The sequence below is a fragment of the Lolium perenne genome, chromosome 3 (genome assembly GCF_019359855.2).
Source record: "Lolium perenne isolate Kyuss_39 chromosome 3, Kyuss_2.0, whole genome shotgun sequence".
In the NCBI taxonomy this organism is placed as follows: Eukaryota; Viridiplantae; Streptophyta; class Magnoliopsida; order Poales; family Poaceae; genus Lolium; species Lolium perenne.
The window spans coordinates 38,613,904-38,629,293 of record NC_067246.2 but is presented as its reverse complement, the minus strand read 5'-3'; the positions used below and the strand labels follow the sequence as shown (position 1 = coordinate 38,629,293).

General features: G+C 41.6%; 1 protein-coding gene across 1 annotated transcript; it reads right to left on the bottom strand.

Moving 5' to 3' along the window:
• Positions 1-13,501: 13,501 nt before the first annotated feature.
• On the bottom strand, positions 13,502-14,765 carry LOC127339051 (uncharacterized). The gene is made up of 3 exons (XM_051364950.1): positions 14,288-14,765; positions 14,184-14,230; positions 13,502-14,068 (listed from the first exon to the last, which is right to left on the bottom strand). Exons 1-3 carry the CDS (start codon positions 14,763-14,765, stop codon positions 13,502-13,504), a joined length of 1,092 nt encoding a protein of 363 aa, XP_051220910.1.
• Between the last annotated feature and the right edge of the window lie 625 nt (positions 14,766-15,390).

Here is a 15,390-nt window from a genome sequence, read left to right as displayed (position 1 = left end):
CTCGGATAGGATCCAGGACATCACGAGGAGTTCCGGAATGGTCCGGAGAATAAGATTCATATATAGGAAGTCATTTTCTAGGTTTGAAAATGATCCGGTATTTTCTCTGGAAGGTTCTAGAAGGTTCTAGAAGAGTCCGAAAGAAATAAGGATGGAAGGTGGAGTCCCAGAGGGACTCCACCCACCTTGGCCGGCCAGCCTAAGGGAGGAGGAGTCCCAAGTGGACTCCCCACCATGGTGGCCGGCCACCCCACCAAAGAAAGGGGGGAGTCCCACTCCCCCTAGGTTTGGTCACATGGAAGGTTTTTGTTGGGGTCTTATTCGGACACTTTGACCTAAACCTTGGGGCTTCCACCTATATAAAGAGGGGAGGAGAGGGGCTGGCCGGCCACAACAACACCACCATGGCCGCACCCCTCAAGGCTGCCCTAGCCGGCGCCCCCTCTCCCAAATCCTAGCGGTTCCCTCCTACCTCTCTCTCCCGCATACGCTTAGGCGAAGCCCTGCCGGAGTTCTCCATCGACACCGCCACCACGCCGTCGTGCTGTCGGGATTCCAAGGAGGATCTACTACTTCCGCTGCCCGCTGGAACGGGGAGAAGGACGTCGTCATCAACGCCGAACGTGTGACCGAGTACGGAGGTGCTGCCCGATTGTGGCACCGTGATCAAGATCTTCTACGCGCTTTTGCAAGCGGCAAGTGATCGTCTACCGGAGCAATAAGAGCCTACTCTTATAGGCTTTGGAAATCTTCAAGGGTGAGTCTTGATCATCCCCTCGTTGCTCCCGTCTTCTAGATTGCATCTTGGCTTGGATTGCGTTCTCGCGGTAGGAAATTTTTTGTTTTCTATGCTACGTTATCCTACAGTGGTATCAGAGTCGTGTCTATGCATAGATGGTTGCACGAGTAGAACACAATTGTTTTGTGGGCGTTGATGCTTATGTTGTCTTTAGTTCGAGTACTTTGCATCTTTGTGGCATGGTGGGATGAAGCGGCTCGGGCAACTTTACATGATCGCGTTCATGAGACTTGCTCCACGTTCGACATGCAACTTGTATTGCATAAGTGGCTTTGCGGGTGTCTGTCTCTCCCACCATAGTGAAGATTCAATTTAATCTTTCTATTGACAACACTAGTATCACCGTTGTGGTTCATGTTCGTAGGTAGATTGGATCTTACTCGAAAACCCTACACCACGTAAAATATGCAAACCAAATTAGAGACGTCTAACTTGTTTTTGCAGGGTTTGGTGATGTGATATGGCCATGATGTGATGATGAATATGTATGAGATGATCATTATTGTATTGTGGCAACCGGCAGGAGCCTTATGGTTGTCTTTAAATTTCATGTTGAGTAGTATTTCAAAGTAGTTGTAATAGTTGCTACATGAGGTGAACAACCATGAAGACGGCGCCATGTACTTTGACGCTACGCCGACGATGATGGAGATCATGCCCGTTGATGATGGAGATCATGTCCGTGCTTTGGAGATGAAGATCGAAGGAGCAAAGACAAAAGGGCCATATCATATCACATATGAATTGCATGTGATGTTAATCCTTTATGCATCTTATTTTGCTTAGAACGCGGCGGTAGCATTATAAGATGATCCCTCACATTAATATCAAGATAATAAAGTGTTCTCCCCTCGTGTGCACTGTTGCCAAAGTTCGTCGTTTCAAAGCATCTCGTGATGATCAGATGTGATAGATTCAACGTTCATATACAACGGATGTAAGCCATGTTGCACACGCGGAATACTTGGGTTTGCTTGACGAGCCTAGCATGTACAGACATGGCCTCGGGACAACGGAAACCGAAAGGTTGAACACGAGTCATATGGATGATATGATCAACATGTTGATGCTCACCATTGAAGCTACATCATCTCACGTGATGATCGGTTTTGGTGTAGTGGATGTGGATCGTGTACCACTTAACAACTATGAGGGATGTTGTATTAAGTGGGAGTTCATTAGTAATTAGATTAAAACATGAACTAATTATCATAAACATAGTCTGAGTAGTATTTTGAATTAATTTTGTAGTATTGGCATCCGTATTCTACCATGCGCTAGTCTTGTAATTGAGATAGAAATCTTGTTAAAAATCGACAAGAAACTTTACGGACTGGTACCGTATTGTTAAAGAATCAAGAGATGATTAAGTCCTATTGCAAACTTTTAGTAAACCTCACATTGTTGATTCATAGAGCTATGGTTTCAATTAGTACCTAAAATTATCTTGTCTCCGTGAAACTTGAAGTTCAAATCTGTTTGAAAAGTAAGGAGCTGAAAATTTGGTTTTCAGAAATAATCAAGGTATGAGATATATGTGATATCTAAGACCTTATTGCAAGATGATAGAATATAATTTGGTGAGACTACATAAACTCATAAGTTTTATGGGAATGTACGAAGGTTGAAGACGCAAGGCGTCCTAATCCTCCAACTATTGGGGCACTAACGATATTCGCATATCCATGAAGTGATCATCCTTAGTATGCACCGTTGCTAAGACTCGTCGTTTCGAAGCATCATGTGATGATCGGGTGTTATAGATTCTACGTGTGCATACAACGGGTGCAAGCCAGATTTGCACATGCGAATACTGAGGTTAAACTTTACGAGCCTAGCATGTACTGACATGGTCTCGGAAAAGTCATCATGATATGATGGATAAAATTATGAGTGAAATTGTTCATCATATTAAAAAGTTACTAATAGTGAAATCTGAAACACTTGTCATATGATGATCAACTTCAAAGTAAGAACCTCAAGGTTATTGGTATTTGACCAACAAACCTAGAAGTTATTGAAGGTGAAGTGTTTTCTGAATAATGAGGAAAGCTAAAAGAGAAACTACAAAAGATATTTTGGCAAAAAGAAAAGAAAAGACTAGAAAGTCTAGCTCAGGTGTATATACATGATATACATGTTATGGTTGTATTCCTAATTTGGTCACACAATGAAATTCTTGGGTATTAGTACCACATTGGTTGGTATGAAGTGTCATACAAAACAACGCAATACAAGAATAAAATGACCTAAGTGACTAATAAGGAATATGGTAATAATGCACATCTGGAACATAATAAAGTGTTATTATGCTTGTCATTGGCATTCTACCTAGCCCTTATAATTTATAATAAAGAACTTAATAATTGTTATTTTGCTCTGGTCAAATAAAAACAATGAGTTATTCAAATTATGACATTACTCCATGTACGATGGATAAGTTATTATAAATCTTAATGGTGAAACACACATACATAACACTGACGCTAAAATGCCATAAGGCAAATGATTTGAATTCCACTTATTTGAGGAACCGCCATTTAGGTCATGTTAGAAAGGAACGCATGAAGGAACTCCATGCAAATGGATTTTTGGAGTCATCTGATTTTTTGAATCGTTTGACGCTTGCAAATCTTTTCTAAAAAAAAGAATGACTAAAATACCGTTCATAGGCCAAGAGTTGAACGAACAACTGACTTAGTGGAAACATACATGATGATGTATGAGGTTCACTGGGCATAGTTGTGTGCGGGAGATTCTTCTACTTCATGAAAACTTCCAACAATGAATTGAGTATATATGTGGATATATTCGATAAGGAAGAAGTTTGAAACATTTGAATGGATTCAAATAAATATCAGCATGAAGTGGAAATCATCGTAATAGAAAAGTCAAATATCTATGATTGGATCATAGTGAAAATATTTGAATTACGAGTTTTTAGCGAACATCTAAGAGAGTTATGAAGTTGTTCTACAACTCACGTTTCTTGGAGTATCATAGTGATGATGGAGTATCCGAGAGATGTATCTAAACCTTGTTGGATCAATGATGAGATAAAATATTGATGCCATTATATTTTTGTGGATTATGCTTTAGAGACTACCGCTTTTACACTAAATAGAGCATCATCATGATCCGTTGAAATGACACCATACGAGTTATGGCATGGGTATGAACCCTAATAGTCCTTTCTTAAATTTTGGTATGCATAGCATAAGGTGAACCAAAATCGGATGAATGTCTTTGTTGGTTATCCCAAAGAATTAATTGGGAATTCTTCCCACTATGAAGTAAAATACAAAAGTGTTTGTTCATGTTACTTGCTTATTTCCAAGAAATTGTTTTCTAGCGAAGTATTTGAGTGGGAGGACAATAGAACTTGATAAGGTTTATGAACCTAAGCATAATGATCAGAGTAGCGCAGCATCGGAAATTGATTCCGGAAGCGGCCACGACAATCATGGCTTCCATGACTACAAAGTGTTTTAGCCATGGAGATCGAAGTACTTATTGAACCTTGTAGGTATGGTTTACTTTGTGATCAAATAAATGATTTGTGAATAAAGGATTGATTTTGAACAATGATAAACCAACTACAAACAAAAGAAGTTATGATGGGCCCTGACTCCGTTAAAATGGCTATACGCCATGAAATCCAAGATAGATGAATACTTTTTGAAAGTAAATGGATCTATAAAATTGATGGACTTGGATGGAATATCCTTGAATAAGCTCGACTTGTCGAAAAGTTGTTTACGATAAAGTTCAAAGAGTTGACTACGATAAGATTAGATCTTCCGTAGAAATACTTATAGTCTATGTGGATTATTCTAGTAATCACTACATATTTCTTTTATGAGATATGTTAGTAGGATGGCAAAATATATTACTTAACAGAAGTGTGTATTAAAGGTGTATACAAGATACAACCAAGAGTTTTGCTAGTCCGTAGAATACTAGATAGGAATACAAATTTCAATTGGATGAAGTGAGTATTGCGGAGTTGGAATCTTCACCGGATGAAATGATCAAAGAGTTATGATTTCATCAGAGACGATGAAGAGGCTTGCATTTGCAAGAAATTAAGTGGGAGCGCTGAGACATATTTGTAATACTTTACGTAGATGACATATCGTTGATTATAAATCATGTAATTATATAATTGATTAAAAGGTTTCACTGAGAATTAAACTTCAATGAAAGAATATGGACTGAAACATATTTAGTGTCAAGATCTATGAAGATAGATTGAAACACATAATAAGTTTAAGTCAAAGTACATAGAAAGGATATTGAAGTAGTTCAATATAGAAATATTAAGGAAATGTTCTTGTCATGTGAAGTTTTAACAAGACTTGAGTGTATCTGACACTCAATGAGTAAAAACACATGAGTGATTATGAATCACGAATAATATGTACACAATCAGATGTCCTGTGCTCTAAAATGTTAGGAGCATATACCAGAATGATTCATGTGATAATCATTGGACAAACAGTAAGAAAATCCCTGTGTGCTTTAGAAGAACCAAGGATACATATATAGTTTTATATAAGGCAATGACAAACAAATCGTTGTAAGGTGTTGCACCGATATTGGTTTGGTCACATATATAAATAAATTTCAATCTCAATTAGGCTAAGTGTTATTTAAAAGGTAGCACAATACTAGATTTAGAAGAGTTCTAAAATATTGTGACGGATTCTACAAAAGTAGGCAGAGTATATCATTGTTTTGACAATCATTGAGGATGTTAAGTCAAGAAGTTCTTTGTGAACTTGGTGTAGTTCCGATAGTGTCAGAACTTTGAAGCTATATTGTGTATGCCAATATTAGTGACATATTTCAGACCGCGGAATTAAGGTTCCACCAGAAGACCAAACATATTTGATGCCGACTCATTTGGAAAATGAGTGATGCGTAAAGACGCAAATGAATTGCAAAATACATACGTTTCTGAGTGTGTCAGAACCGTTGACTAAAGCTCTCCCTAGGGCAAAGTATGACCAACACCAGAATGCCATGGGTGTTAGGTACCTTACAATGTAATCTAGATTATTGACTCTAGTGCAAGTGGGAGACTGTTGGAGATATGCCCAAGAGGCAATAATAAAAGTGGTTATTATATATCTTTATGTTTATGATAAAAGTTTATATACCATGCTATAATTGTATTAACCGAAACATTGATACATGTGTGTCTATTATATACTAAAAGCAAAATAAGGGTATTTTTCGAGGCACCAGGTTAATCCACATATGCTAAAATATTATGAACCATTGATTTTAATATTAACGTTTGAGATTAAAAGACAAGAAACGTTACGCACAATAATATATGGGTATAACATTATGCTTATGGCACGTAAAGACATTTTTCTCTTAGAATAGACATGAGACGTGCAGCTTGTATTTCTCCAAAAACAAAAACGATCTCTATTTTTCTTTCCTTATCTCTTTCTTTGCTGGCCCGCAAGAAATATATCACGTTCCACCAAATCTAATGTTTCCGTTCTCTGCTGGTCATTCCTTTTCTCTTTTGGTGATAAATCAGTCCGTACAGTTTTAAAAAAAGAGAGGAGATAAGAGCCCATCTCTCATACGTATCTTTTTTCTAGGAGCCTTATAATTTATTGTTGAGAGTAAAAAAAACATTGTCCGTGTATTATAATGAAACACAACGTCCACCTTTTTAGAGGCCTAAAGTTTATTGTTGAAACTAGCTCTTAGTACTACACGTGAAAGGCATGTCTTTAAATGTAGAATGTGCATACAAAATAAAAATAATATATCACTACTATTTATATTTAGAGGACTTTGAAAGTGTACAACTCTTAACTCTTATAATTATTACAGCAAATATTATTTGGTTTCTAGGACCGCGTGAGGTGCCGACGTCGAAATATCGGGACCGTTGGCGTACTGGCCGGCCAACCCAGCCCCTCAGACAGCTCCTCGGCGTACGCCACGAGGTGCCGATGGTGGCCCTCGGCGTGCACTCAGCCATCGGCATAGCCGCCGGGTGCCACCCCGGCTTGGCCGTGCCCTAACAAAGCCGTGACGGTGTCACGTCTATGCCGAGGGTGGCCGTCGGCATAGTACACGTCCACTTTTTCAGCTCTTTTCCCGCTAGGATGATGTCAGACACTATGGCTATGCCGGCGGCCTAGCCCTCGGTGTAGACACGCCACTTGGCCGCCTATGCCGACGGTGCGGCCCTCAGCGTAGAAGGGGCCAGGGTCGCCCAGGACGCGCCACGTGGCCGCGTACGCCGACGGTGTTGCCCTCGGCGTAGCTCTAATGGCCGTCAGACGGACGGCGCCGGGTGGCGTGCTACGCCGAGGGCCAGTACGCAGATGGGGCGCCGACGGCCACCTGGGCCCTCCCAAGGATTACCTTGCCCGAGGGGCTACGCCGATGGCAACCCTCGGTGTTGCGTGCGCCGACGGCCAGGCTAGGCTACGCCGTGGGCTGGCGGCCGTCGGCACCTCACGCCATTTCTGTACTGGACGGACTCTTCGATTTTATTTTGAGAAACAGTATAAAGATATATGCGCTCATAAATATGTACATACACTTATCTCTATATTTTTTTCCCTTTCCCCTTTGCTGATCGACCCATCAACTTAGCACCTCACGCACAACAATGTACGTGTATAAAAATAGACGTATTGCATGTAAGTACTCTCTCAAAGAAAAAAAAAAAGAGGCAGTCAAACAAAAAGCATGTACCTGTATCGTTGCCTTTGACGTTTTTCATCTAGAAAGGTGTATTTTTTCTTTGTAGATATATATAATATGCTGACACTACATATGTGATAAGGAATTTTTCTTTCCTTTAATTATACGGGTGTGAGACTTGGGTCTTTTTTTTGTGCGTGAAGGACGTGTGTGAGAAAATGGTACCCACCTACTTCCACACGATTATAACACGTGAAAGGGAGACCATTCAATTTCTAGCCGTTTCTACATGCATACTCTAACAAAATATGATTGTAACAAATGTATATGTAAGTGAGTTGTAGATTTACAAATTAATAAGCATCACTCATTTGTAACAAATGATCCATAGTGATTTTCACCAACTAGATATCACATCGACCTAACCCTCATTAAAATTAAGTTTAATTTTGGTTTTCAGAAATAAAATATATGCATGCATGATTAATTTAAACTTTAGGACTATGGAATCTGGCGAACGTGATATTTCTAGAACGGCGGCGTGGCATGATCTTGGAAGCTCCTTTAAATCTGTACAACGGTGCTTTTTGAAAAACGCCACGGGCAAACACGGGCACGTTCGGCCCTCAGAATATCACAAACTTTAATACTGCCATCGTCATCTTACTAAGAGGTAGATCGACATACGGATGTGTCGATTTCTGAAATGTCATGTATTTTTTCTTTTAGTTTGGTAAATAAAAGGAAAATAAGTTTGAACTTAAATAATCTGAAGATAACAAACATAACATTTCATACATAATAAGATGATGCCCTCGCATTGCGAGGGCCACCTTGCTAGTTATGTAAACAACAATGAGTCCCTAGTAAGCCTCTTAACTAGCTTGTTGATTAATAGATGATTAGTTTCATAATCATGAACATTGGATGTTATTAATAAAAGCAAAATAAGGGTATTTTTCGAGGCACCAGGTTAATCCACATATGCTAAAATATTATGAACCTTTGATTTTAATATTAACGTTTGAGATTAAAAGACAAGAAACGTTACGCACAATAATATATGGGTATAACATTATGCTTATGGCACGTAAACACATTTTTCTCTTAGAATAGACATGAGACGTGCAGCTTGTATTTCTCCAAAAACAAAAACGATCTCTATTTTTCTTTCCTTATCTCTTTCTTTGCTGGCCCGCAAGAAATATATCACGTTCCACCAAATCTAATGTTTCCGTTCTCTGCTGGTCATTCCTTTTCTCTTTTGGTGATAAATCAGTCCGTACAGTTTTAAAAAAAAGAGAGGAGATAAGAGCCCATCTCTCATACGTATCTTTTTTCTAGGAGCCTTATAATTTATTGTTGAGAGTAAAAAAAACATTGTCCGTGTATTATAATGAAACACAACGTCCACCTTTTTAGAGGCCTAAAGTTTATTGTTGAAACTAGCTCTTAGTACTACACGTGAAAGGCATGTCTTTAAATGTAGAATGTGCATACAAAATAAAAATAATATATCACTACTATTTATATTTAGAGGACTTTGAAAGTGTACAACTCTTAACTCTCAGCAAATATTATTTGGTTTCTAGGACCGCGTGAGGTGCCGACGTCGAAATATCGGGACCGTTGGCGTACTGGCCGGCCAACCCAGCCCCTCAGACAGCTCCTCGGCGTACGCCACGAGGTGCCGATGGTGGCCCTCGGCGTACACTCAGCCATCGGCATAGCCGCCGGGTGCCACCCCGGCTTGGCCGTGCCCTAACAAAGCCGTGACGGTGTCACGTCTATGCCGAGGGTGGCCGTCGGCATAGTACACGTCCACTTTTTCAGCTCTTTTCCCGCTAGGATGATGTCAGACACTATGGCTATGCCGGCGGCCTAGCCCTCGGTGTAGATACGCCACTTGGCCGCCTATGCCGACGGTGCGGCCCTCAGCGTAGAAGGGGCCATGGTCGCCCAGGACGCGCCACGTGGCCGCGTACGCCGACGGTGTTGCCCTCGGCGTAGCTCTAATGGCCGTCAGACGGACGGCGCCGGGTGGCGTGCTACGCCGAGGGCCAGTACGCCGATGGGGCGCCGACGGCCACCTGGGCCCTCCCGAGGATTACCTTGCCCGAGGGGCTACGCCGATGGCAACCCTCGGCGTTGCGTGCGCCGACGGCCAGGCTAGGCTACGCCGTGGGCTGGCGGCCGTCGGCACCTCACGCCATTTCTGTACTGGACGGACTCTTCGATTTTATTTTGAGAAACAGTATAAAGATATATGGGCTCATAAATATGTACATACACTTATCTCTATATTTTTTTCCCTTTCCCCTTTGCTGATCGACCCATCAACTTAGCACCTCACGCACAACAATGTACGTGTATAAAAATAGACGTATTGCATGTAAGTACTCTCTCAAAGAAAAAAAAAAGAGGCAGTCAAACAAAAAGCATGTACCTGTATCGTTGCCTTTGACGTTTTTCATCTAGAAAGGTGTATTTTTTCTTTGTACATATATATAATATGCTGACACTACATATGTGATAAGGAATTTTTCTTTCCTTTAATTATACGGGTGTGAGACTTGGGTCTTTTTTTTGTGCGTGAAGGACGTGTGTGAGAAAATGGTACCCACCTACTTCCACACGATTATAACACGTGAAAGGGAGACCATTCAATTTCTAGCCGTTTCTACATGCATACTCTAACAAAATATGATTGTAACAAATGTATATGTAAGTGAGTTGTAGATTTACAAATTAATAAGCATCACTCATTTGTAACAAATGATCCATAGTGATTTTCACCAACTAGATATCACATCGACCTAACCCTCATTAAAATTAAGTTTAATTTTGGTTTTCAGAAATAAAATATATGCATGCATGATTAATTTAAACTTTAGGACTATGGAATCTGGCGAACGTGATATTTCTAGAACGGCGGCGTGGCATGATCTTGGAAGCTCCTTTAAATCTGTACAACGGTGCTTTTTGAAAAACGCCACGGGCAAACACGGGCACGTTCGGCCCTCAGAATATCACAAACTTTAATACTGCCATCGTCATCTTACTAAGAGGTAGATCGACATACGGATGTGTCGATTTCTGAAATGTCATGTATTTTTTCTTTTAGTTTGGTAAATAAAAGGAAAATAAGTTTGAACTTAAATAATCTGAAGATAACAAACATAACATTTCATACATAATAAGATGATGCCCTCGCATTGCGAGGGCCACCTTGCTAGTTATGTAAACAACAATGAGTCCCTAGTAAGCCTCTTAATTAGCTTGTTGATTAATAGATGATTAGTTTCATAATCATGAACATTGGATGTTATTAATAACAAGGTTATATCATTATATGAATGATGTAATGGACACACCCAATTAAGCGTAGCATAAGATCACGTCATTAAGTTATTTGCTATAAGCTTTCGATACATAGTTACCTAGTCCTTTTGACCATGAGATCATGTAAATCACTTATACCGGAAAGGTACTTTGATTACATCAAACGCCACTGCGTAAATGAGTGGTTATAAAGGTGGGATTAAGTATCCGGAAAGTATGAGTTGAGGCATATGGATCAACAGTGGGATTTGTCCATTCCGATGACGGATAGATATACTCTGGGCCCTCTCGGTGGAATGTCGTCTAATATCTTGCAAGCATATGAATAAGTTCATAAGAGACCACATACCACGGTACGAGTAAAGAGTACTTGTCAGGAGATGAGGTTGAACAAGGTATAGAGTGATACCGATGATCAAACCTCGGACAAGTAAAATATCGCGTGACAAAGGGAATTGGTATCGTATGTGAATGGTTCATTCGATCACTAAGTCATCGTTGAATATGTGGGAGCCATTATGGATCTCCAGATCCCGCTATTGGTTATTGGTCGGAGAGAAGTCTCAACCATGTCTACATAGTTCATGAACCGTAGGGTGACACACTTAAGGTTTGATGTCGTTTAAGTAGATATGGAATATGGAATGGAGTTCGAAGTTTTGTTCGGAGTCTCGGATAGGATCCAGGACATCACGAGGAGTACCGGAATGGTCCGGAGAATAAGATTCATATATAGGAAGTCATTTTCTAGGTTTGAAAATGATCCGGTATTTTCTCTGGAAGGTTCTAGAAGGTTCTAGAAGAGTCCGGAAGAAATAAGGATGGAAGGTGGAGTCCCCGAGGAACTCCACCCACCTTGGCCGGCCAGCCTAAGGGAGGAGGAGTCCCAAGTGGACTCCCCACCATGGTGGCCGGCCACCCCACCAAGGAAAGGAGGGAGTCCCACTCCCCCTAGGTTTGGTCACATGGAAGGTTTTTGTTGGGGTCTTATTCGGACACTTTGACCTAAACCTTGGGGCTTCCACCTATATAAAGAGGGGAGGAGAGGGGCTGGCCGGCCACAACAACACCACCATGGCCGCACCCCTCAAGGCTGCCCTAGCCGGCGCCCCCTCTCCCAAACCCTAGCGGTTCCCTCCTACCTCTCTCTCCCGCATACGCTTAGGCGAAGCCCTGCCGGAGTTCTCCATCGACACCGCCACCACGCCGTCGTGCTGTCGGGATTCCAAGGAGGATCTACTACTTCCGCTGCCCACTGGAACGGGGAGAAGGACGTCGTCATCAACACCGAACGTGTGACCGAGTACGGAGGTGCTGCCCGATCGTGGCACCGTGATCAAGATCTTCTACGCGCTTTTGCAAGCGGCAAGTGATCGTCTACCGCAGCAATAAGAGCCTACTCTTATAGGCTTTGGAAATCTTCAAGGGTGAGTCTTGATCATCCCCTCGTTGCTCCCGTCTTCTAGATTGCATCTTGGCTTGGATTGCGTTCTCGCGGTAGGAAATTTTTTGTTTTCTATGCTACGTTATCCTACAGTAACACCATTAAATTGGCGTCTCCATTCAACATGATAAGCTGAACGAACAGAGAACACCCCAGATTTAGTACCGTGCCATGCAATAAAATCCTCAAACGCTCCAATATTAAGAGGAATTTGTAATATCCGTGATACATCAATAGGGCTGAAATTATCTTGGAGAATGGCTTGGTCCCAAGTACCAGAAATTGGATCAATCAACTCATCAACTTTCCTAAGAAGACAATCTCCCCATGGGGACATAACATTGCGATTTGGGCTACTGGGTATCCAAGGATCCCTCCAAATATCAACTCTGTCACCATTGCCCACTCTCCATATGCAGCCTCTTTTAAAAGTCTGAATACCTGCGACAATGCTCTGCCAAGTAAAGGAAAAGCCCGCTTTTGGGCCAGCCTTGAGAATATCCCCCTCCGGGTAGTATTTGGCACGCAAAATGTAAGCACACAGTGAGTTTGGGTCATCAATGAGCCTCCAAACTTGCTTAGATAACATAGCCAAATTGAAAGAGTGTAGATCCCGAAATCCCATACCCCTTCCTTCTTAGGAAAGCACAACTTCCACCAAGAATACCAATGCATCTTCTTACCATGGACATCATCACCCCACCAAAACTGAGCTATCACATCAGTCATCTTCTTACAAACATTCTTTTGGATCAGGAAAACCGACATAGCATATACCGAAATACATTGAGCCACTGCTTTTATCAAGATCTCTTTTCCACCAATAGAAAGTTGTTTTTCCTTCCACCCTTTGATAAGTTGGATGATTCTTTCCACCAGATGCATAAAACAATCACTTCTGTCAATTCCAACCAAGGCAGGAAGGCCTAGATACTTATCAGAAAGAGCTTCAGTGTTGATATTCAAAGTATTACAAATCTGAACTCTATCATCAATATGTGTATTAGGACTAAGAAGATACTTGATTTGTCCACACTTACTAGCTGCCCCGAGTTTGCACAATAGGAGTCAAGCACTTGCTTCAAGGAGATTGGATTGTTCGAATCTGCTTTCAAGAGGATCAAAGAATCATCAGCAAATAGTAGGTGTGATACTGATGGTGCACCCCTGCACACTTTAACCCCTTCAATGCCACCAATCTCTTCAACATGCAACAAGCAACTTGATAAGCCCTACGCACAAATAAGGAACAAGTAAGGGGACAAGGGATCCCCCTGTCGAATACCCCTGGTTGGAACAAAACCATCAGTCATCTGAGAATTAAATCTAACAGAGTAGTACACTGATGACACACATGCCATTACCAGATCAACCCACTCCAAGTGAAACCCAAGCCTCATCATCATTTTTCTCAGAAAATCCCATTCCACTCTATCATATGCCTTATGCATATCTAGCTTCACAGCACACAAACCAGACTTGCCAATCCTTTTATTTTTTATTTTATGGACACATTCATATGCCACCAACACATTATCAGTAATAAGTCTTCCTGGGACAAACACACTCTGAGTTGGGGAAATGATATCAGGTAGAATTACTTTTAGTCTTGCAGCTAGCATCTTTGAAATTATCTTATAGACCACATTGCAAAGTGAAATTGGTCTGAACTGAGCAACCTCCTCCGGATTGTCCACTTTGGGAATTAAGACAATCACCGTCTCATTCCATCCATCAGGGATGTTCTTATCATTAATAGCTTTTAGCACTGCCACTGTAATATCAGGCCCCACCAAGTGCTAGAATTTTTTATAAAACAGAGCATGAAGTCCATCTGGCCCTGGGGCTTTAAGATCACCAATAGAAAAATTGCTTTCTTCACATCATCAAATCATCATTCATTTGTTGAGTTACCTTTGGATTTATCATCTCAAGAAAACCAGGATCAACAGCAATATTATCTGTGGAGAACAGATTAGTAAAATAGTTCTGAATGACTGGATTTAAATTATCATTACCTTCTACAAAATCACCATCTGTGTTTCTTATCTTTTTGATGCAATTCCTTTTCTTTCTGGCTGTGGCGAAACTATGGAAGTAAGAGGTATTCTGATCCCCATTTTTGAGCCAATTTGCTCGAGATCGCTGATTCCACCGGATTTCCTCCTGTTCTAGCAGCTTCTCTATTAATTCAGCAATTTCCTTCTTCCTCTGATCATTCTCCTGGTTAATAGGCCCTCTCATCACCGTCTCCAATTCTCGTTGGGCCGATCTGAGGCGCTTCTTGGGCCCCCGCAGCGCCCGCTGATCCCATGCATGCAGCCCAGCATGCATGGCTTTCAGTTTAGTGAGGACGTCGATCAGATCCGCAGACCCCGCCGCTGCCTCCCACTGTTCCTTTACAATCTTTGCAAAATTGTCCTCTCTGAACCACTTTGCTTCAAATTTATCTGATTTTACCTGGTGGTGCGAGTTTGGCACAGTATAATACTCCATATCTAGCATCAAAGGACGATGATCCGAATGGTTGTACTCAAGATGAAGAATCGCAACATCACTATGCATTTGGCTCCAGTTTGTATTTCCCAGAGCTCTATCCAGTCTCGAACGCATGTTCCCTCTATGCCATGTAGAGGTCTGATACGTCTCCGACGTATCGATAATTTCTTATGTTCCATGCCACATTATTGATGATATCTACATGTTTTATACACATTATATGTCATTATTATGCGTTTTCCGGAACTAACCTATTGACGAGATGCCGAAGGGCCAGTTGCTGTTTTCTGCTGTTTTTGGTTTCAGAAATCCTAGTAAGGAAATATTCTCGGAATCGGACGAAATCAACACCCAGCATCTTAGGATTGCATGAAGCTTCCAGAACACCCGAGAGCCGCCAGAGGGGGGCCACAGGCCCACCAAACAGTAGGTCGGCGTGGCCAAGGGGGGCCCGCGCCCCCCTGTTGTGTCGTCGCCTCGTTGACCTTCTGACGCCGCCTCTTCGCCTATATAAAGGTCCCTGACCTAAAACACGATACGGAAAAGCCACGGTACGAGAAACCTTCCAGAGCCGCCGCCATCGCGAAGCCAAGATCTGGGGGACAGGAGTCTCTGTTCCGGC

Coding starts and splice junctions, on each gene's coding strand:
- LOC127339051 (XM_051364950.1), bottom strand. CDS start 14,765: ATGGAGTATTATACTGTGCCAAACTCGCACCACCAGGTAAAATCAGAT. Junction 14,231..14,287: donor AGATGGTGATTTTGTAGAAG/GTAATGATAATT, acceptor TGTTCTCCACAG/ATAATATTGCTGTTGATCCT. Junction 14,069..14,183: donor TTGAGATGATAAATCCAAAG/GTAACTCAACAA, acceptor AAAAAATTCTAG/CACTTGGTGGGGCCTGATAT.